At 47.0% G+C, this 21970-nt stretch overlaps 2 protein-coding genes and 1 long non-coding RNA gene across 10 annotated transcripts in view; 2 read left to right on the top strand and 1 right to left on the bottom strand.

Annotated features, from left to right (window-relative positions):
- Positions 1-11012, top strand: part of EVA1C (eva-1 homolog C) — a 43430-nt gene extending 32418 nt beyond the window's left edge. For all 3 annotated transcript variants that reach the window (XM_074529967.1, XM_074529949.1, XM_074529958.1), the window contains 4 exons: positions 4222-4365; positions 7741-7812; positions 8444-8536; positions 9325-11012. In XM_074529967.1, coding sequence (XP_074386068.1) covers positions 4222-4365; positions 7741-7812; positions 8444-8536; positions 9325-9722 — 707 coding nt within the window. In that variant the 3' untranslated portion in view covers positions 9723-11012. The remainder of the gene's footprint in view (positions 1-4221; positions 4366-7740; positions 7813-8443; positions 8537-9324) is intronic.
- CFAP298 (cilia and flagella associated protein 298) lies at positions 2378-20665 on the bottom strand. Of its 6 annotated transcripts, XR_012577458.1 has the most exons (10): positions 20305-20665; positions 19174-19341; positions 17975-18042; positions 15854-16012; positions 15392-15523; positions 14046-14141; positions 8291-13164; positions 7726-7820; positions 6765-6845; positions 2378-3998 (listed from the first exon to the last, which is right to left on the bottom strand). XR_012577458.1 is itself a non-coding variant. In XM_074529978.1 (7 exons), the coding sequence occupies exons 1-7, from the start codon at positions 20441-20443 to the stop codon at positions 13849-13851; spliced, it is 873 nt and encodes a 290-aa protein (XP_074386079.1). In that variant the 5' UTR covers positions 20444-20663; the 3' UTR covers positions 13705-13848. The 6 variants fall into 6 exon arrangements, 1 of the variants encoding a protein (XP_074386079.1); XR_012577459.1 differs by lacking the exon at positions 6765-6845 and having other exon boundaries at positions 2378-3413; positions 3783-3998; positions 7726-13164; XR_012577457.1 differs by lacking the exon at positions 6765-6845.
- The window catches only part of LOC141725886 (uncharacterized), a 23551-nt gene continuing 22214 nt past the window's right edge, over positions 20634-21970 (top strand). Inside the window, exon 1 of the long non-coding RNA XR_012577464.1 lies at positions 20634-20763. This is a non-coding gene — a long non-coding RNA (uncharacterized LOC141725886). The remainder of the gene's footprint in view (positions 20764-21970) is intronic.

The raw sequence follows: 21970 nt of genomic DNA, 5'->3' as shown, positions 1-21970 counted from the left end.
AGATTCCCTGGATGCACAATGGCTGGTCAGATGTGTGTTCCCTCAAGCACCACGGCCAGCAGAGCCCTGAGGTACAGCCCTGTCACATTCCCATTGCTCCTTCCAGTACTGCCCTCGCTTTTACCCAGCCCCACTTCTGGAAGGTGGAGAATTCAAACTCTCCTCACAGCTTGCACTGTGCCGAGGCAAACCCTGGGGCTGGGCTTGGCCTAGTCTCCTCTTTATTCCCAGTGGAATTCAGGGAAGAACAAGGGCTGAGAAAGTCAAGCAAGGGGGATTTTCAGAATCCTGTAGGTTCCTTCCAGTCCAACCAGGTGTCATGATTTTTTTTAATAGAATAGGATTCTATGATGCTGTGATTATTTTTCTTTGCTTAGATATTGAAGCCAATTCAAAGGGCCTCTTATTCACTGACAGCTTTTGGTTTCTGCCTCTTACTAAGAGCTGTCCTCTCTGCCTGGTGTGAGCCTCTGCCCTGGGAAGGTCTCTTGAGAGCAGAAGGAGCAGCAGCGAGGGTACAAGCAGCTTTAGGCAGACCTGGAAATGTTTCTACACTGCCCTGGCTCTTTGGGCATGGGAGACAGGAACCAAATGAATTTTGTGGATGCAAAAGCAAGGATAAAAGAGTTGAATTTTGCTTCCATCACAAAACCCCTTTAAGTCAGCTCTCTCTAGGTGCAGACATGAGCTATGAAAAGGCCCTTGCCTGTGTCAGCCTGAGCAAACTGAGAAGATAAATTGGTGCTTCGGGCCCCAAGAGGTGCCAGTAGGAGCCATTGCACCCCTCTGCCCCAGTGAATGTTGTCAAGATAAAACTCCCTTAAAAGAAGATTTTTGCAGTGCAGCAGCAGGACGAGGAGTGATTATTTGAAGGCAGGAGGAGACCAGCCACCATTTTTAGATTCCAAATAACTTTGTTCTGAGAGGAACAGGGAGGATCAGATTTTGCTGGTGCAAGTTGCTTGGAGCACGCTGAGATACATGTCCCTTTAACCAGTAATGATTTCTTTACCAGCAGTTCAGGGGCTCTTGGGTCTATTTTTGCAAAAGGTTTGGAAAGGTACACTTGGCCCTCAAGTCCAGAAGGAGGCAGGAGCAGGGTTCCTGCTGCCAGGAAATGGGGATCAGCCACACTTGGCCCTTGGTGGGACAGACCCCCCACCCTGCACACCCATCTGCAAGGAGGACAGACACACCACCTTTGGGGTTTTTTGTACACAAGTGCTGCTGCTCACATTGTGTGTTTCTGCTGCAATCAGCAGTTCCGTGGCCCTGTTCTGATGCACAGGCAGGACCCTGTGTCCATGCTCTTGCATAAATTACCATCTTATTTCAGCAGCTTTCTTTAGGAGCCTGCAGCCTCAGCTTGCTCCAAACTCCACAGTTTCCCCTTGTCAGTTCATGTCCCCACAGCTGGTATCTGGGCTCCACAAAGCACAAGCCATCCTGATTTGGAGGTGTGAAATCTTGGCTTGCAGTTGATTTTAAAAGGGAGCTCCTTATTCTTCTGTGTGTGGGCACAGTAAGTCAGGAGCAGTTGGGGATGAAAGCAGCTGGAAGCGTGTGGTGAGGCTGAGACAGGCACAAGATGCTCCAGCACCTGCAGGTTTTGTGTGGTAGGGTGGCAGGAAAGGGAGGGAAAGCTCCTCCTGTCTGAATTGAGAGCAGCTTTAAGAAAGCAGAAGACAAATTACTCCTCATTAAAGTCTGTGTGATTTATGGCATGTCATTTGCATGCCAAAACTTACCAAAACAAAGCTAATTAGGGAGCTGAAAGAGCCTTTCCTGCAGAAACAAGGCTTTCTGCTCCAACTGTTAAATAGCTGCAGTCAGACTGGACACTTTATTAGTGCATTAAGAACCTTTCCTGACACCCGTGTCCCGGTGCCATCCACGCCAGTGTCTGGTACAAAGGATCCAGCCCAGCCTTGGTGTGTGACAGGCAGCTCTGGGAGAGAGGCATGGAGAGTGGAGAGTGTTCCCAGGCACACACTGCTGCCTTGTGCACCACCAGCCTTGGAGCTCTCTGGGAATGTGCCTCTCCAGAGGCAGCTTGTTGAAAACCCATGTACCAGTCTGACAGGTATGGCTGTGTATATCAACAAGTACCTGGTCAGGAAGAAGCCTGGTGGTGTATTTATGTTCATCTCCCAGTCCATGGTTTCTCTGGGGCCATTCCATGGGATCCCTTTACTTCAAACACAGCCTGACCTCTCCTCGTTCAGTCACTGCAATAAGGTGTCTGACCAGGAGGAGGGTAATTTATCCAAGGTAATCCCATCATAGAACTGCTGACAAGGCAGCAAGGCCACATGTAAACCAGACAGGATTTTTTACTAAATCACTAAAACCCAAAACCTTTTCACAATGCAAGAAGTTTTAAATAAGTTTATTAAGTTATAACACTTTCCAGGTAACGTGTGTCCTGTCCTGCAGAAGAAGGAGCCCCGGTTTGCATTTACTGACCTGTGACACCAGGCAAGCCTTGGGGGCTCTCCCAAGCTGGCCTGCCAAGAACTGCAGGCTGTAATGATAAATAGAAATCTAACATGGATAGAGATGATAAGAGGCTATTCAGTCCCACAGAAACATGAGCAAAGGCAAAATGAAAAAATACACCTGCCATATCACTGAATATGTAGAAAACCATCAGCACAGCATCCTCCTGGCTTTATAGGGCACCAAGAGTAGCTCCCAGGGCAGGGAATTCTATAGAAAACATAATTCAGTTTGCCAGTTTTCTTTTGTGCTCCCAGTCTATGAATTTATTAATCAATTGACAACTCCTCCTGATACTCTCCAGTTGGTTTTGTACTTGCCAAAGTAAGCCTAAAACATCCATCCAATTATATCCTTACTCATCTGGAATTGCCAGGGAGGGAAACTAAAACTGCGGAGTTTAGTTAATCAGAACTACTCACTGCTTTAGGTCAGCCCTTCCCTGCCTTCCCAGCACTCTCTTGGGACACACAGCTATTGGGATTTCAGGCCTCTGCAAAGTCAAAGAGCTCTGTCCTAAAATCCATGTCCAAAGCACCCCACGAGCCCTTGCCAGACAGATCAGCCCAGTGTCTCTGATGGCTCTGCCCAGCTATAGGACTGATTTAGTACTGGTGTCAGGGAGTTTACTCCAAAAATCACACATCTGCCCCATTTTCAAACATTAAACGGCAAGAACTCAGTCTCAAACCTTCTCTTCTATTCACACAGATTCAGGGAACCTTTGGCCTATCTCTGCAAGCAGTGTTTGTCCTTCCTCCAGAGGCACAAGGGAGCTTCTGCAGTTGCAGGTGTCAGGAGGCCATCCTTGACTGTAGGGACTGCTTTAATCCTCAGGAATGACATTCCAGGCCTTTAGAGCCCCTGGCCTCAGAAGCTTGGAGTCAAACATCTGTCATACACAGAAAGCTGCACTGTGTGGGGTGGTGCAAAAAGATTCAGAGAAGTATTACTGTCTCCAAACTTGTCCTTTCTGCAGCCTTTCTGTTCAGAAACCAAAGTTACAGGGTGTTTTTTGCTGTGTGGCTTGGAGTTTAGCTCGTGGATACAGAGAACTTAATCACATTTAGAGATGTTCTTTTTTTGTAAAGCAGAGTGTGACTCACACACTTTCCCACTCAAATAATTTCAGCTCCAGTGCAAAACCCATTATTGGAAGGCACATGTTTCCCTGGTTAAATATTGAGCACATTTTGACCTCTTCATAGTAAACCAAAAGCTACTTTTTAATACCCTGAACTTCCCTGTAACCTGAGCTGTTGCAACACAAAAACTGATCTCACCTGACTTGAACTGAACTTGGATATCCAGTTGAGTCATCTCAGTAACCCAGGGCTGACTTGGAAACAGCATTTCACCTCTAGATGTGAGATGGCACAGATGGAGAGCTACAGGGATGTGCTCATTTTTTCCAACACATCCTGAATGGAACTTTGAGACCTTACATTGGGCACCTGTTTGGGGCTTGATGAGACTCTTTCTGCATCCTTCGTATGCACCTGTAAGGCAACAAGGGAGAGTTACCTCGCTGCAAGCTCACATTTGTATTGTAGCTGACTTCCTTGCATTGACAGATCTTAATGTTTAACCCTGAATTCCTGCTAAGGCCAAGGTACAAATGTGCACTTGATCTCAGGTGTACCTCTAGTCCTGTATGCAGCAGCTCTCATTCCAGGTAACTCCAGGGTTAAACCCTATTTATTGTGTGTGTTTTTCTTTCAGACTGTTTGTCTTACACAGCGCTGGAAGTGTTATCAAAAAGGTGCTATGGGAAGCAGAGATGCAAAGTCATTGTCACCAGCCGGGATTTTGGGAGCCCGTGCCTGCCTGGAGTGACAAAATCCCTGAATGTCAGCTATGCCTGTGGTAAGAGCAAATGCACAATTGTTTCCAGGGCCTCAATTCCTGCTTGCAGAGACACACGCACATGTCCACATGTGGGCACTGAGCCTTCCAAATGCCCATTTCCCTTAAACACAGGAGGTTTGGGACACAGCCATACAAAATATGTGTACAAGCCCCTGGGCACAGCAGCACCTCACAAAGACTCTGGCATTAAGGGGTTTTTGCTATAAAAATGCAACCGACCATAAAATATCAACTGGGTAGTTCAATATTTTTGAGAAATACTATCAAGATAAGAGTTTGTTCCACAGAGCTCACCTGCAACAGAGCTAGAAAAAACAAACCGGCATTGCCTGGCCTCAGTGCAGGTAAAACCACGCAGCATAATTGAGGCACTGTGTACAAGCCAGTCCTGAAACCTGACTCATCTGAGCACAGCCTCTCCCTCACAGAGGGGTTTCCTTGCTCATGGAGAGGGAAGTGAGGGTTTATGAAAAGTAAAGGGTTGAGGCTGTACATCGCTTGCAGGACTGAAAAGTGCTTCAGCTCATTCCTCAAACAAGAGGGAAGTTTTCCATATGGTTAGCTATAGATTAATATAATTCCCTAAAACACTCCAATAGGAGCAGCTCCACAGGTACGTCCTGCAGAGTCCTGTGGCTGCATCCCCAGTGAGCAGTGCTCAAAGGGCACAGGTTACCTGAGACATGCTTTAAGAACAACACTGAGATTGATGGCCAAATCACCTCTGCCTGAAGATCAGAGCAAAATGAGCCCCAGGAGATTTTCAGTGTGCCCAGGAATTGGTTTGTCAGCTGTGAAAGGTGGTGCAGTAATTCACCTTCCTATGACTGGAGAGATCTGGGAATCTGCCATTGCACCAATACATTATATTATTGTGCAGCTGCCCTTATGAATGAGCTAATGGAATTCTGTTTAATTAGCATGAGCATAATCACAAGAAGTCATTCCTCTTTGCATGTCTGTGTAACAGACCAGCAGAGTGAGTTTGTTTGTGAGTTTGTTGGCACTGGAATTATGCATTCTGTTATTTAGGGATGTGGCTTTGCAGAAACACGTGGGTAACAAATAGTGTTCTTTTGTGCTGCTGGCACATTTGGAAGACTTTTCCTTCTGCCAAATCTTACTGGGCTGTGCAGTGTGAAGCATTAGCCAATGATCTGCAGATCCGATTATTTTACAGATCATCTATTGAACACAGGAAGAATATTCCAGAATGGCAGTTTCCATTCATTCTCCTCACTAGAGGATGCCTGCTAATCTGATGCTTCCCAAGATAATGCAAATAGATCTGCCCCTGTAGTGACAGGAACTCAGCAGAGCAGAGCAGTTTTGTTCTCAGGGCTGTACCACACTTCAGAGTATTCCTATCACGGTCAGGAGTGTGAAAAAACCCCACACTGCCCACCCAGTGTCAGCAGCTGTTTAGGGGGAGCGTGTCTGGCTGCATTCTTACAGTGGCACTTCACTCCTGACAGTAAAACATGACAGCAGCTGGGAGGTGCTGCTTTATTCGAGTGTCAGTGCCCCCAGGGCTCTGCTCAGCATCATCTCCTCCTGTCTGTGCCAGGTGGGAGCTCCTGGCTCTGGCTGAGCCTGCATTCAGGATCAGGGAACCCTCTCTCAGGAAACAGCCCTGGGATGTGGATCAGGGAATCCTTCCTCAGGACACAAGGCTCCCTCAGCCCCTGGTGTGGATCAGGGAATGCTCTCTCAGGACACAAGGCTCCCTCAGCCCCTGGTGTGGATCAGGGAATGCTGTTGAGGATCAGGGAATGCTCTCTCAGGAAACAAGGCTCCCTCAGCCCCGCGGTGTTTGGCACTGCCTGAATGCCAGAGTCCCTTTGTGGGCTGCCTTTAGCAGGAGGTGACTGACTCCTGTCTGCCAAAGCAGTGCTGGCACAAGTTGGAATACAGATGTGATTATCTTAATAAACATTCCTGTCCTGGTCCCAGCTGTTCTGTTCAGTGACCTGATGTAGCCTACAGCAGTCAAATCCTTGCATCTGAAAGGCACCACAATGAACACAAGCAATGCAAGCAGCCAGGGGCTCTTTCTGTCCATGCCATTCTGAACTAAACATTCCCCTGCAATAAATATTTGAATGCACAGGGGAAAAGAGCAAGCAAATCCCCAGGGAGCTCCCCTAGGACAAGGAGCATCAGCACAGGTGAAGGAGCCCCAGGCCACAGCAGGAGCACTGGAGAAGGTGCCTCCTCCCAGATGTTGTTCACCACACAGGCATGGTGTTCAGAACAGCCAGGGCTGCAAATGCAGCGTGCAGGCTGGAAACAGTCCTGCTCCTGTCTGCCCCCACACCAAGGAAAGTATTCTGCTGCTGGAAAACAGCTACAAACTACCACGAGGTACAAGACAAAATAGAAATGAGCTTATTTACCCCTGCATCTGTTGGCTCCGCTGCAAACAGGAGCGAGGACTCCCAGAAGGATTCCTTCATCAGGAAAGGAAGCAGCTCTGACTTTGAGCCCACACAGAAAGAAAAGTTGTGCTCAGAAAGAAGTGCTATTTTTAGCTGTTTTCCAAGTGAAAACTATGCTAAGCTGCAAACCCCAGTCTCCTCTGTTCCGTTTAACTCTCTCAACACTATTTCTTGGCAAGTGTTTCTATGTGGGATAGAGGTGAGTGTCATACTTGAAATTTCTCCCTTTTTTACCCCCCTGTCAGTCTGAAAATCAATCAATCAATCAATCAATCAGCCTTCCCATAGCACAGGAACAGGTGCCAAGGTCTGGGTGGCTGAAGGGGCCACTCATCCATTACAGAATATGGGAACTCTCAATGTCTCTACAAGGCACCTCCTTGTAGTTCTTTTAATTACTTGGAGAAGACCGGACACTTATCAAGGGAATAAAATAATGCAATGAGAAAGATGCAGCTCATTGATTCCCATCCTCCCCACCTTCCTCAGCAACTGTCCATCTCAGAGCTTCACAAATGACATCACACAAAACTTCAGCATTTATCTTAGAATGACAGTGAATTATCCTCATCCAAACCCAGTATCTAGATGCAACTTAGCATTGGCTGTAGCCCAGTTTGTGCTGAATTTAGAGGCCAGTTTTGTCTCCATCCATGGCTGGCACACCCCTGGGGGCTGAGGACAAGGGGCAGCTTGCCAGGCTGCATGGAGATGTTCCTGCAGCAGGCAGGGTGTGACTCCAGTCACAGCCCAGAGCTGCCCTGGCTGCACACGAACCACACAGTCATGGAAAAGAGCTCCAAGAGTGAGTCCAACCTTCAATTCCACTCTCAGAAACCCAGTTAACAAACCCAGGTTAGCAGTGGGATTCATAATTAACTGGGGAGAGGGCTCTTAAAACTCACCGAACACAATTTACCTTTTGTCTCTGCAGTTCCCAAATTCATCCTGACAGCAGTCAACCCCCTGGTCCCTGGTAACAAGTCTTCCATCAACCAGAACGATGGTAGGTACCTGCACAGACACAGGGTTGGGATGGAGCAGTGCAAACCCTGCTCAAAGAGCCGCTCTTCCTGCTGGAGAGCAGAGGACAGGCTGGGAGTGGGGTGGGAGCACAGTCCTGCAGGAAGAGTGACCTGCCCAGCCTGCCCAGAGCCAGCATGCTGGGGAGAGTAAAAGTGAAATTGCAGCTGTTTCAGGGTGGGGAGTCTTTTACAAGTTATGCCAACAACAGCTCTTCTCCAAGGCCACAAAGTTAAGGATGAGTCTGATGTGTGTCCCCAGTAACAGGAGCACATGGCATGGTTAGGCTGGGAAGGCCACTGGAGAACTGTGAAGCTTCATGAAGTAAAATTATTTCAGAAACCCCAGTGGGAATAGGCACAAGGGGTTTCACTCGGCAATAGACTCTTTAAACTGAATTTGCCATTTTCTAGATGTTTGATATTTTCAATAATTTCTTATTTCTACTTTATTTAACTTACCAGCTGTTGTTTGGTTCAGTGTTCTGCAGCTCCCTGAGCACAGCACTGACCTGCCCGTGTTTTGGGTGGACTTGTTAGCTGGGAAGTTACTGGGTTTATAAAATATCAGTTTAGTAGCTTCATTGAATTTGCTTTACCCTCCTCGTGTCACAGGTGTCGACCTTGATCCAAGAGAATCGAGGCTTCCAAAGAAAGATGGGACTGTTGTTAGCTCCAACTACTTGGCTACATTTGCATATATTAGAGGTAGGAAAATGAGGCTCACATTGTTCGGCCCACTGGATCATGGCATTGTGGGAAAAGGGGGGATCAATTCCAAAAGTTACAAGTAATCCCATCTTTATGGTAATGATATTACAGTATCATCACAGTCTTGCGGATGAGGCAATCCCAGCAATAGTTGATATTCAAGGAATATTCCTTGCCTTGAGGGATTCATACTCTCTTAGCAACTGCAGCCAAGATATTTTTAAGTTTTCAATGGGGACTGTTGGTTTTTCAGTACTTTTGAAAACCCAGCCCTGACCTGTGAGAGCACTGGAGACATCCATCTTTGGAAAGGCTGGGTTGCATACACATATGGATCATCAAGGAGTAAAAAAACCAGGAAAAAGCCATTCAAAGCCAGCCTCCTCTGCTGTGAAATGAAGCAGGTTCTGTGACTTAGCAGCACTAAGTGCCAAGGAAGAAAAGTGCTCCCTCCTCACCTGGCCTGGAGATGCTGCCGAGGCCCTGCAGAGCCCAGAGTCACTCTGCTCATGGCCCTGGTTGTTTTGGCAGCATGGCTGGAAACACCAAACAAGGTGTGCAGAGTTCTGGCAGCTGGCTGACAACAGCACTGAGCTGCTCGCCAAGGGCTGGGGCCATGCTGTTATTTGACAGTGCTAGAACCACAATGGATTTTTGCCCAGCAGCTGGAGAGGCAGGGTCGGGCTGTGTCAGGAGGTTTGGGTGCCCTGTGCCCCACAGAACTCTGGGGAATGGCTGCTGGGGCAGTTTGCACAGTGATTAAGGCCTGGCTCTCTTGCCTGCAGATCACCCTGAAAGGCTCGCTCTGCTCTTTGTGTCCAGCGTTTGTGTGGGGCTCATCTTCACGCTGTGTGCCTTAGTGATCTGCGTGCTGTGTCCCGGGGACATCCGCAAACTGCGCGGGAACAGGGATCAGCTGGTGCCACACAGTGCCAGAGCCCACAGGAGCACCGAACCACGGGAGGAGGAGGAGGAGGGGGAGGATTCCTCCCTTTCGGACACCCAGGATGAGACAGACGGACTGTACCGACCTCCGTACTCAGGGTATAACTCAGCAGAGGCGGCGGAGCTGGCCGAAAGGATCGAGCGCAGGGAGCAGATCATACAGGAGATCTGGATGAACAGTGGCTTGGATATGACACCCCCTAGGAATATGAACACATTTTATATTAATGAACAATAAATGGCTTATTTTGGATGGCACTCTACCCCTTTTTAAAAAAACAAAATGTACCTTCTGTGAAGGAACATTCCTATCAGTGAATATAATTATTTGTAAAATAAAAAGAAATATATACAATAAAAAGAGGGTTTCATACCCTTGACTGTCAAGAAATCCTTCTGTGAAAAACACTCTACAGTTTTAACTAATGGTACAGATTACTTTTCACTGTCATTTACAGTTTCACTGTAACTGCCAAATGCATGTCCAGGAATATTAAAGAAGGTGGAAAATATTTAATCAGATGTATTCAACCATCAGAACAGATCTGCCCAAGATGAGCTCCTGCTGCTGCCTGTGCTGGCCAATCTGTGAAGGACAAGCTCCAGAACGGCTGCTGCTCTCATGAAGGACTCTCAAAGTTACCACACGCCAACAATACTTCACTTAAGGGAAACACTGCGTTCATTTTCCTGATCCTAAAGCAGGGTTAGAGCCAGCAATTCAACGCAGGTCGTATTCTCAGGATTTGTTATCAGTTCACAATCTTCACTTGAAAATTGTTAGACTAGTCAGATTTGGTTTCAGTTAGAGAGAAAATGAAATCAATAATGTGTCTAAGCTGAAACCAGAACAGCCTTCCTGTCTTAAAAATGTCTCCAATATTTTTGCTGCAGCCCACAGGGAATTTACTGAACAAAAGGAGGAAAACTGTCACTTCCTACTGGTAATACTTCATGGGTTCACTGTGCTTCTCCACTTAGATGTCGTGTGCCCAGGTAGAGCGTGGTATGAAACCCTTGGAAAGAAAACAGTGACGTGGCTTGTCATTTCCTGCTGATACACAGTGAAATTAATCCTGGAAAAACTTTAAAGGGAGGAAGGGACCTTGCTCAGATGACTAAGGCACAATCCTGTGCTCAACTGGAAAAATCTCAGCAGCAAGCAGCATCCTATCAGCGGAAGGAAGAGAGGCTGAGGAGCTGGATGGAGGGCTGAGGTCACCAGAGCACTGGGAAACTGCAGGAGAGGCCAGCACAGCCCAGGAGCCTGGCTGCAATCCCAGAGTTGCTCTCCCCTTCAGCAGGAAGCTGTCACAGCCTGTGCTGTGCACAATATTGATCATCAGGTTTAGGTCAGGAGAAGCCCATGCCCTTGTCCTGAGGGTGAAGGTGGTAAATTTGCCTTTGGGGAGGGCCCTGGGCCAGATCTGGCTCCTTCCTCCCAACCCATGGGGCAGGAGCCACCCACTGACAGTCAGATACAGAGGGACTGATCTGCATCCCAGCAACTCCTCCTGCTGACAATCCATGCTAGGGACTAAAACCTGATCTTCTTTTCATGGAGCGGGCTGGGCTGAGGGCAGGGGCTCCCCAAAACTCTATCCTGGTTAAACTCTCTTTTGGACAGCCTGGGGCCCACAACCCAGCTAATCTTTTTTGGAAGTTATCTGGCTGGCAGTTAATGTTTATAGTCACTAAAATCTGTGCATTTTCTTCCCTCATTTTTTACCGGGAAGCCTCAGTGGGGTTTCAGCCCATAAACCAACATGCTAACAAAAGCTGGGAGTTACCTTTCCTTCACTTTACTCAAGACAAGGTAAAGTCAGGATGTTGTTACCTGGAGAACACCTGGTCCAGCCAAAGAGGGGACTCCACAACCTTTCTGGGTGCCCTGTGCCATGCTCAGCCACCCCCACAGTGACAGAGTGTTCCTGAGGCTCAGAGGGACCCTCCTGTGTTCCAGTTTGTGTCCATTGCTTTGCCCCTGCCACTGGGCACACGGGTGCTTTCCCCACTCTGTTCATCCACTCCTCCATCCATCTGGTACCTCTCGCTGGGATTCCCAGCTCACACCTGCATCTTCACTCCTGGTAACAAAACTGCAGTGGCAGCACATCAGCAGAAACCTAAGGTTAGTCCCTTCCTTGGGCCAAAAGGGTTTGCTTTTCCCAGCTCCCAGTCCTCTCCTTGCCTTTACAACCTTGGAGGAAAGACATTTTACATCGCAATAGTGATTTAACAATGAAACAGTGATTTAACTGATGACTTGATCCCCTCCTGACTTATCTCCTGCTTGCACCACTCACCAGCAAGCAGACAGACAGAAATTCCTCCAGGTGCCAGAGAAGCAGCTGCTTCCCAAGGTGGAGCATTTCACAGACACTGGGAATGTGTTTAGAGGGAAAACAATGTGCAGTGCTGAATAAGGCATGCCTGTCAAAATGGATCCCCAAACACAGTGACAGACCCTGCCCAAGCCCCAGCACCACCTCAGCAGGGCAGGGAAGCAGCTTCTGCCCAGGCTGGGAGGTCAGGCCTCACTCAGAATCTGTTCCTCTGACTGAACTATTTATAGTTCTGCATTCGAATTGCTATTTCATTCTTTTTGCATAAACTTTCCAGGCTAATTGGGGAAAGCTGTCAATTAGTGGTTCACCTCATTTCCAAATACTCACTGTTCGCAGCAGTCAGAGTCAGAATGAAGGTAAACATAGAAAAATCTGATAAACAGACATGGAATTATTTGAATCTTTCTGAAACAACACCCAAAGTATCCAGCAGACAAAACAGAAAATGAATGAGATACGCACTTCTGTCCCAAGCCCTAAAAACCAGCAGCTGCAGTGCCACAGCTGGAACCTCTCCAGGCTGAGGGTTTAGCAAAGTTCTGGTGTGTCTCCTTGGAGAGAGAATGGATTTCCTCCATGGAAGGGCACAGCTACTCTCAAACTCCCAAAAATAAGTGGTTTACAAGAAAGAAACACCACAAACAGGTTTGCAACTTTGCAAAATCAAAGTTTTGTCTATCTCATTATCTCCTTGGACAGTTAAATACCCACAGGCTTTCCTCAGTTCCAGTACTCTTCAATCATTTCCCAGTGAGTTCATTCCATTTTAGCCACAACAAATGAATCCAGCAGAGCCACAAACACTGTTGAGACAACTTCAAAAAGCATCAATGCTATGGAGAGTTTGCTCAGCTAAAGAAAAAACCAGCACCAATTACATCAGAGAACAGCAGTCAAAGGGGAGCAGAATCTGTGTTAAATGTTTCCTATGCGTGCTTTTCCCTTGCTTTCAGGGAGGAAATGAGAATATTATAAGCTCCAGGACATTGATTTTCCTCTTAGGAAGTGGAAGAACAAAGTGTTTTTTCAAGAACCTTTTTTGCCATGTGAAATAATTCCAAATAAGTGTTAAATTAAAAATATTTGAAGCTTTTCAACTCAGAAATGCTGATTTTTCCTTTAGTAAAAACTCATGTTACTGTAAAGTTGAGATTCAAGAAAAACTACCAGACACCAAACTTCCCTGGAAGTAAAAAAATTAGTGATTGCAGTAAAAGCACCATGAATAGTTCACTGAATGGCATTCATCACCTGTTCTGCATCCAGTCTTCAAGCTGCGAGTTCAGCAAACACTTGGCTTTCAACTTGATCGGTGTCTCTTCAACCAAACTCCTACAGGAAATTATGATGATTTTTTACTTCCATCCTAAAAGATCTGGTCCTATTAAACTTGGGTTTATCCAATCTACCTGCAAATGATGCTTATTTTTGTACACAAATGACTCTCAACCTCGATGTACCAGCAAGAAAAACTAAACCCAAAGAATGAAAAGGAAGCACGAGGATGTCACTGATGTTTATATAAAAACATTTCCTTTAAACAATTATTAAGAAGTTAATTCATTTAAAAATTACAGTTTGGAAAGCGCTATGTTGAAATGTGAACAAGCACATTAAAAAACGTTAAATCTCCCTGGATTAGTCAGGGGAAACTGATTTCCTATAAAATAAATTACCTTCTCCAATAGCAATGCAAGAGTGAGAAGAGAGTATAAAGAGCACTCTGAACACCACCAAACACTCCAGGGCATATTTACATCTCTTACCTATGAAACAGATTGACACTTCTGTATCAAAATTACAAGTTTCTAATAGAATACCAAACATCAGGAGAATCTGTTAATTTCTTTGCAGAGGAAAGTGCTGCTGCAGTCACAGAGAAATAGGAACATTTATTGAACATCTAAGGCCACAGAAATGACAGTTTCAGCTGCTGTCTGAGGAATCTACCACACACAACTCCTTGCTGCAAACAGCAGCATCAACCGAGCAGCTTAGGAAGGGGGGTGCAGAGCTTCATCTTGGACCCCACTTGATGTCTTTGACACCGTGAAATTGCCTTTTCAGAGCATGGTTGTCTGCCCACTCCGCATTTAGGAACGAGTCGTCGTCCTCCTCCTCCAGTTTCTGTGGCAGAGAGGGAGGGAGGCAGTGAGGGCACAGCCTGAGCCCTGTCCTGTCCCAGCAGCCCAGCACCACAGGCACACACCCACCTTCAGCTCCTCCTGCTTCCTGTAGTAGTACAGCATCATCTCCTTCTGCTCCTCATGGCTGAGCACAGGCTCCCGCCCCGGGGCTCCCTGTCCTTTCTGCAAGGGAAGTTGAAAACGCTGCTGATGGCTCTGGTGATACAGAGCAGAAGCTGCTACACAGAGACAGCAAAAACCTCTCTTCAGACAGCTGGATTGCTCAAATTCAATAAGGTCCCTCAGAACAGGAAAATAAATGCTGAGAAACTGTGGCTGCATTCGTACAATCACAGAATGGTTTGGGTTGGAAGGGACCTTGAAGATCATTTAATTCCATCCCCCTGTTGTGGGCAGGGACACTTTCCACTAGCCCAGGGTGCTCCAAGCCCCATCCAGCCTGGCCTGGAACACTTCCATGGATCCAGGGGCAGCCACAGCTGCTCTGGGCACCCTGTGCCAGGGCCTCAGCACCCTCGCAGGGAAGTGAGGCTTATTTGTTCAAGTGAGGCTTATTTGTTCATCTGTGTCTGAATCGTGCTGTCAATTCTGTGGACATCAATGGAAGATGCAAACAGGATTAAGTCTATTTTACATATATTTCCACTTTAAAAGATAAAATAAATCTGTTTTAAGGTCACTCTACATATCTCTTTAGCTCCCTACTAATACAGACACAGGACGGCATAGGATTCAGTAAAGCAGGGAAGTAAGGAAGTTACAAACCACTACAAATAAAAGGAAATTTCTTATCCAGGCCACTGTGTCCCTGGAAGAAATGAAGGGCAAAGCAGAAAACTCGTGCTGTCAGCAAGTGCAAGCACAGCATCCTGCATGAAGATGGTGGATGCTCTCAAGAACAAACAGGTCTGAGGCAGTTCATTCTTTGAGCAAGTCCTTCCACTAATTAAACAGAGAGCATTCCTGGGGGGCTACACTTCAGGGGCTATTGAGAGGCCACACCATTTCCCAGGGACCCTGGGAGCAAAGAGAAAGCAAATCTGGTCTAAATAAATCACCTAAACCACATAAATCACCTGCCTTACCTCTCAAGGATGCACTGCAGAACCCACTGCAGGTGGCAAGATTTGCCATAAAACTTCCCAGTTTGTATTCCCTCTATTCTTAAAATACCTCCTTGTTGTACTTCACAAAAACACCACGGAGCAAAGAAACAGCAACTACAGTATGTAACTGACAGGCTCAAGAGCTACTGAAGAAAAACTCAGAGTATAATCCATTCATACCTTAAAGCAGATGCACAAGCCGGAACTAATCTAATGCATTTTATACTCCTATGCACAGTTCTCTTCCACAGAGAACAGAGAGCCAAGGGTGAGGAACTTGTAGAGCAACCTCCCAGCAATACTCACTTTCTGGATCTTCACAATGATGGTTGTTTTCTCATTTTTGCCCACATAGTCAGAGAGCAACTTTGTTTCTTCTAACTGCTTTCCTGCCCACCACAACTGTGCTTCTGATTCTTTTATAACTTCAGTTCCAGCCTGTGACAAAAGAAACAAAGTGAAGAGTTGGAGAATATTGTTTCTTGGGTTTGGTTTTCTTTTTTTTAAACCAGATTTTTTTTCCGGGGAAAAATAAATATCTTTCTGGAATTCCTAACATGAAGTGTAATCTTACACTCCTACATGTTTCTCCTCATAATCATCTGTGGCATTTTTATTTATATTCCATTCAATTCTGATCTAATATAAACACTCTGGGACACAAATTCTCCATGGTGGAGGTGAAAACAGCTTTCACTGATGAGATGCAGAACAGCACAGACATGTTTAACCCAGGACTACACACAATGGGAATACATTACTGCGTACGTGAGTTCCTGACAAGTCTTCTTTATCCTCAAACTCCATCCTGATGGGATCATGGGGAGGCAATCCCATGGGATACACGATCAGGACAGCCCCTCGGAGCTGCTCCAAGGCATCCTTCACCGTCTCCATGTCCACACACACACCAGCCTGAACTTGTTTCTGAAACACACACAGGGATCAGGGCAACACAGGCAAACCTGTCTGAAACACACACAGGGATCAGGGGCAACACAACCTGTCTGAAACAAACACAGGCATCAGGGGCAACACAGGCAAACCTGCAGGAAACACACACAGGCATCAGGGGCAACACAACCTGCCTGAAACACACACAGGGATCAGGGGCAACACAGGCAAACCTGCAGGAAACACACACAGGGATCAGGGGCAACACAACCTGTCTGAAACAAACACAGGCATCAGGGGCAAACCTGTCTGAAACACACACAGGGATCAGGGGCAACACAACCTGTCTGAAACACACACAGGCATCAGGGGCAACACAACCTGTCTGAAACACACACAGGCATCAGGGGCAACACAACCTGTCTGAAACACACACAGGCATCAGGGGCAAACCTGTCTGAAACACACACAGGGATCAGGGGCAACACAAGCAAACCTGCAGGAAACACACACAGGCATCAGGGGCAACACAGGCAAACCTGCAGAGAGAGTGGCCAGTTCAAAAGTTAAATGATGGGACATCTGAGCAAAGATAACAGGCTGCACAAAAAATTTAGGAGTGCAAATCTCCTCACTGGAATACCGACTTGGGAGTACATCTCTCAGCTTTGGCCCCTCTGTTTAGCCTGCTCATGTGGGGTGGGGGAGGAAACAAAAAGGAGAGATCTTCACTGAACTGTGAGGAGACAACTGCCCCTGGAACACAGGACTCAAAGCAGGACACGTGTGACCACAATACCAGACAGGGTGCTGGGGCTCCAGGCATTTGTGACTCAAGTGATTCAAGTCAGCAAAAGTCAGGTCAGGAATGGAGAAAGGGCTTAAAACTTGATAAAAAAAATAAAACACATGTGAGCAGAGGTGCAAAGCCTGGCAAACTGCACAGCCCATGCAGAGAACTGTAAGAACAAGTACTTGAGATCATTCCAAGCCCTACTGCAAGGACAAAGGAGAAACATGACACATCTGGAAGAACAGAAATAAAGGTCTTCCCTGCGGATTTAACAGTTTCTCAAGTACTGAGGTAAGGGAATGTTGCCTCCTTGTGGATGTTCTTGATCTGGCTAACTGGCCAGTACAACCCCAAATACACAAGCATGTTTGTTCTTTTTTGTCTTTATAAAGTGCCAAACCAAACAAGCCACTTTGCAAACTATCCTTAACTTCACTCAGAAATGTTACTAAATTTTTGTTTCAAAGCCATACGAAGGCTGAAACACCACAGAGAGCACCTAGAGGCTTGGCACTGTGAATCTGAATGCCTGAGAGCACCATCCCATCAGGGCAACCCTTGTGCTTGTCTTTGCACACACCCACTCAGCAGGACTGAGCTGAGTGCAAGTGCAAGTCAAACCAAGGCCTGACCCCTGCCATCCCTGGAATCCCAGGCTGGACTGAGCTCTGAGCACCCTGCTCCAGTGGAAGGTGTCCCTGCCCATGGCACTGGGGTGGCACTGGATGAGCTTTAAGGTCCCTTCCAAACCAAACCATCTGGGATTCTGTGATAACCTAAGAGATTACAATACATTTTTCAATTAATTACACATAAAATTCAAAAGACTTCATTAACTCCAAGAACAGCACAGCATGCAGTTAATTTTTCACCAGAAAGCATGACAAGCATTCACCCAAAGAACATAGCAGTAGCAAATTGCAAGGATAAAACTGAATGTGATTTAATGGTTCCACATGGGCTGGGCTGCCAGCATTCCCTTGGAGTTTGGATCTGATTCCTTAACCTGTTGAACCACTTGCCAAAAGCCTTGAAGAAAAACATTAACCAAAATGTCAGGTTTTATTAGACTGTTCGCATCACTTCATGGCATTTCTCAACAACTGTCAGCCCTTGCACTGAAAAAAGTCTGATTTTACTTAAGATGCCCAACTCCACAGCACTTACTAGGAAAGCCCCACACATGACATGAGGAAACTCACCTTAGAGATTAATGCCTTGGCTTCTTCTATTGTCTTCTTTATAACTTGCTGCATTTTTTCATTTGGAGCTAAAAGTAAGAGAGATATCTCACAGTCTATGCTTACTGTAAAGAAACCAAGCACACATCCTGTGCAGACTCCACTGTGAGCAGATGAAACAGTATTGTATCATAAAGCAGAGTTACATAGTTCATTCCTGTATTTCCTACTAACTTAAGAAATAAGCAGTATTTTTCATGGGACAAACAAATGGACTTTTCCCAAAGAATGTGACTGGTACTTGCCCCTGGATCCCTGGAAGTGTTCCAGGCCAGGCTGGATGGGGCTTGGAGCAGTGTGGGCAGTGGAAGGTGTCCTTGCCCATGGCAGGGGAGGGCAAGTGGATGAGCTCTAGGGTCCTTTCCAACCTAAACCATTCTGTGATTCCATGGTTCTGTGATCTGGAACTTCCCTTGGGACAAAGGTCCTCAGTAGAAAGCAACAACCATAATCCCATAATACCCTCCACAACAATCCAAGGCTCCTTCCCTGCTGGACTACTGTGGGCTGTACAGGCAGACATGCTTTAACTGGGCAAAACAGCTCGCAGCTTTCTTTTCTAATTAAAATCTCAATCTAACAAAGAAGACAGTTTCACAAATACACTGTACATTCCATATCACAGTTATCTATTTCAATTACTACAAAAAGCCTGTCCTCAAAAACAAAATCCAGCTAAAGCATACTCATTCCCAGCTTATGTCCCACTTGGGTGCATCATCTGATGGCACCTGGTTTGGCTTACATATACACCCTGTTCAATTTTCTAACTTGGTCAATATCACAAGGCTGAACTCCCACTTAGAAAAACATGCTTGGTCAATCTGGATCCCAGTTAAGGAGAAAAAAGGAGAAATATTAGAAAAACAACTTGTCACTGTATCTTGGAGTCCCCGGTTTTCACATTTACAAATGGGGAGAGTAAGCTGAACTGCAACAGTCAAATTGGCTCCTGGTGATTGTTTATGTGCTGAACAGAGACACTGCTCTTAAAGCTTGTTAATCAGCATCACCCAAGATTCTGAGCCAAGGCAGAATTCCTGTGTGTGGAACTTAAAGTTCAGCTACCCCATTCCAGAATCAGGGATCTGTTGCTCCCTGTTATATCATGGACTGACTGTGCCTGAAGGGAAAGAAACAAACACTGACATTTGACTTACCAAATCCATTTCTTCGCCCCATTTCGTCCTTCCTGAAGACGCTCCCACCACTTGGGACACACTTCTCTGCCCACTCGTCCTTTAACTTCAGCTCTTCAATCTGCTCATCTGTCAGTCCTTGCATGTTGTAAGGTAAGGAAATGCCATGCTCTGCCAGCTCCTCCATCTCTTTAGAGAATTTAGAGAACAAGATTAAAAGCCTCTGTTACTATAGTCCATTTACAAAAGCCTTTCACGTGATGTACATGCAAGGAAAACTTGCCCCTAGCTTTTAGCTTCCAAACAGGTAGAGTCAGGGAATAAAGAAAAAGGGATATAAACACACATATATAGATAGGGATAGTGTAATTAGGTTGAAATTTATACATTTTACATAACCATAAAACAATGTAATAAATGACACGTGCAGGGATACAAACCCTCAAGGTACTTCGTGGCTATAAACCTTTCCTTTTTGGTATTTCCCTAGTCAGATTTTTTTTTTAAATTTCAGAGTAGCATCAGTATGGCCTCAGACAGCCCACAAACACCACGGCTGTTGCACAGCAGCTGTGGGTGGGCTGCAGCCCCAGGTAGGGCTTATCTGACACCAGTCTCTGCTCTCACAGCCCCACAGTGGAAATGTGTTTTAAAGCTGCCTCGGAAGCTGCTGGGCAGGAGGGAGCACTTCACAGTGCCCTGAAGGAGGACTCTGGACAAGGAACCGTAGCCAAGGGCCTGGCGTGCCAGGACAAGGGGGAACATGCTCAAACGGCCACAGGGCAGGGTCAGATGGGATACTGAAGAACATGCTTCCCCCTGCGAGAGTGGGCAGGCCCTGGCACAGGTGTCCAGAGCAGCTGTGGCTGTTCCCAGAAGCCTGACAGTGTCCAAGGCCAGGCTGGACGGGGCTTGGAGCACCTGGGACAGCGGAAGGAGTCCCTGCCATGGCAGGGGTGGCACTGCGAGAGCTTTGAGGTCCAAACGAAACGAAACGATTTCGGGATTCCCTGATTTAAGCAGCCGCTGTCGGCACACGCAGCGGGAGAGGTTTCAGCGCTTTGCAGGGCCCTCACTGGACACCGAAGGCGGGAATTCGCACCGAGCCCGCCAGGAGCGGAGCCGCTCCCGCCCGCCGCGGCCCCGCGGTACCTGCGCACAGGCGCTGCACCTTCAGCCGCCCGTTGTGGATGCGGGCGACCAGCGGCGCCAGCTCGGCCAGGCGGGCGCTGCCTGGCGCCTCCAGCAGGAACTCGCTCTCGCCCCCGCGCTTGACGTGCAGCCGCACCATGGCCGGCCCGGGCGCCCCCTCAGCAACGGAGCCGAGTCCCTGGATACCGGCGGCAGGGAGGCACCCCGGGCACCGGCCGCGCCCGCCGCTTCGGGGGGCCCTGAGGGCGCGGGGGGGCAGCTGCCGCCCCCGCCAGTAGCACCGGGATCCTTCGGGATCCGCCGGGACCCTTCGGGAGGCTCCGGTTCCGCAGCAACGGCGCCTCCGCCGGTGCCGCCGCTGCTTCCCCTTCCGGCCTCCCCGTGAGGGCACGGGAGCGCTTAAAGGGCCCGCGCGCCCTGCCCCGTGTGGGGAACGACCGAATGTCCCGCTAACTGCAGGTAAGGAGTTTAATCACCTCCTAAATTAATTGTTTTAATTAATCAACAGCTATATTTATATCAATTTTAAGTAGGGGTACTGCCAGCCACCCCGTGAGGGTACGGGTGCCCTTAAAGGGCCCGCGCGCCCTGCCGCGTGTGGGGAGCGACAGAACGCCTTACTAATTGCAAGTAAGGAGTTTAATTAACTCTTAAATTAATTGTTCTAATTAATTATCAGCTCTATTTATATAATTTATAAGTAGTAGCTACATTTATATAAATTATAAGTAGTGGTACTGCCGGCCTCCCCGTGAGGGCACGGGAGCCCTCAAAGGGCCCGCGTACCCCGCCCCGTGAGGGGAAGGGCAGAACGTCTTACTAATTGCAAGTAAGGAGTTTAATTACCTCTTCAATTGATTGTCCTTATTAATAATCAGCTATATTTATATAAATTTGAAGTAGCAGCTATATTTATATAAATTATAAGTAGGGGTACTTCCAACCACCCCGTGAGGGCACGGGAGCCCTCAAAGGGCCCGCGCGCCCCGCCCCGTGAGGGGAAGGGCAGAACGTCTTACTAATTGCAAGTAAGGAGTTTAATTACCTCTTCAATTGATTGTCCTTATTAATAATCAGCTATATTTATATAAATTTGAAGTAGCAGCTATATTTATATAAATTATAAGTAGGGGTACTTCCAACCACCCCGTGAGGGCACGGGAGCCCTCAAAGGGCCCGCGCGCCCCGCCCCGTGAGGGGAAGGGCAGAACGTCTTACTAATTGCAAGTAAGGAGTTTAATTACCTCTTCAATTGATTGTCCTTATTAATAATCAGCTATATTTATATAAATTTGAAGTAGCAGCTATATTTATATAAATTATAAGTAGGGGTACTTCCAACCACCCCGTGAGGGCACGGGAGCCCTCAAAGGGCCCGCGCGCCCTGCCCCGTGAGGGGAAGGGCAGAACGTCTTACTAATTGCAAGTTAGGAGTTTAATTACCTCTTAAATTAATTGTTCTAATTAATCATCAGCTATATTTATATCAATTATAAGCTGTGGACTACTCTTAAATTACACTCAGGTGGTATTTAGCAAAGTTGTTAAAAGCTACTTTTGTGAGGACAGCCTGGGAAAAGGCCTGAAACATTCAGTTTTGATAAACTAACTCTGATATTTCCAATGAACAAAGCCCAGGAGAGAAAGAGGGACTGGGGAGGTTGGA

The sequence above is a fragment of the Zonotrichia albicollis genome, chromosome 2 (assembly GCF_047830755.1).
Source record: "Zonotrichia albicollis isolate bZonAlb1 chromosome 2, bZonAlb1.hap1, whole genome shotgun sequence".
NCBI lineage: Eukaryota > Metazoa > Chordata > Aves > Passeriformes > Passerellidae > Zonotrichia > Zonotrichia albicollis.
The sequence above is the reverse complement of the archived record's forward strand: the minus strand, read 5'-3'. Positions and strand labels throughout refer to the sequence as shown.

Coding starts and splice junctions, on each gene's coding strand:
- CFAP298 (XM_074529978.1), bottom strand. CDS start 20,443: ATGGTGCGGCTGCACGTCAAGCGCGGGGGCGAGAGCGAGTTCCTGCTG. Junction 19,342..20,304: donor GGTGCAGCGCCTGTGCGCAG/GTACCGCGGGGC, acceptor AATTCTCTAAAG/AGATGGAGGAGCTGGCAGAG. Junction 13,960..14,045: donor GGAAGCAGGAGGAGCTGAAG/GTGGGTGTGTGC, acceptor TCTCTGCCACAG/AAACTGGAGGAGGAGGACGA.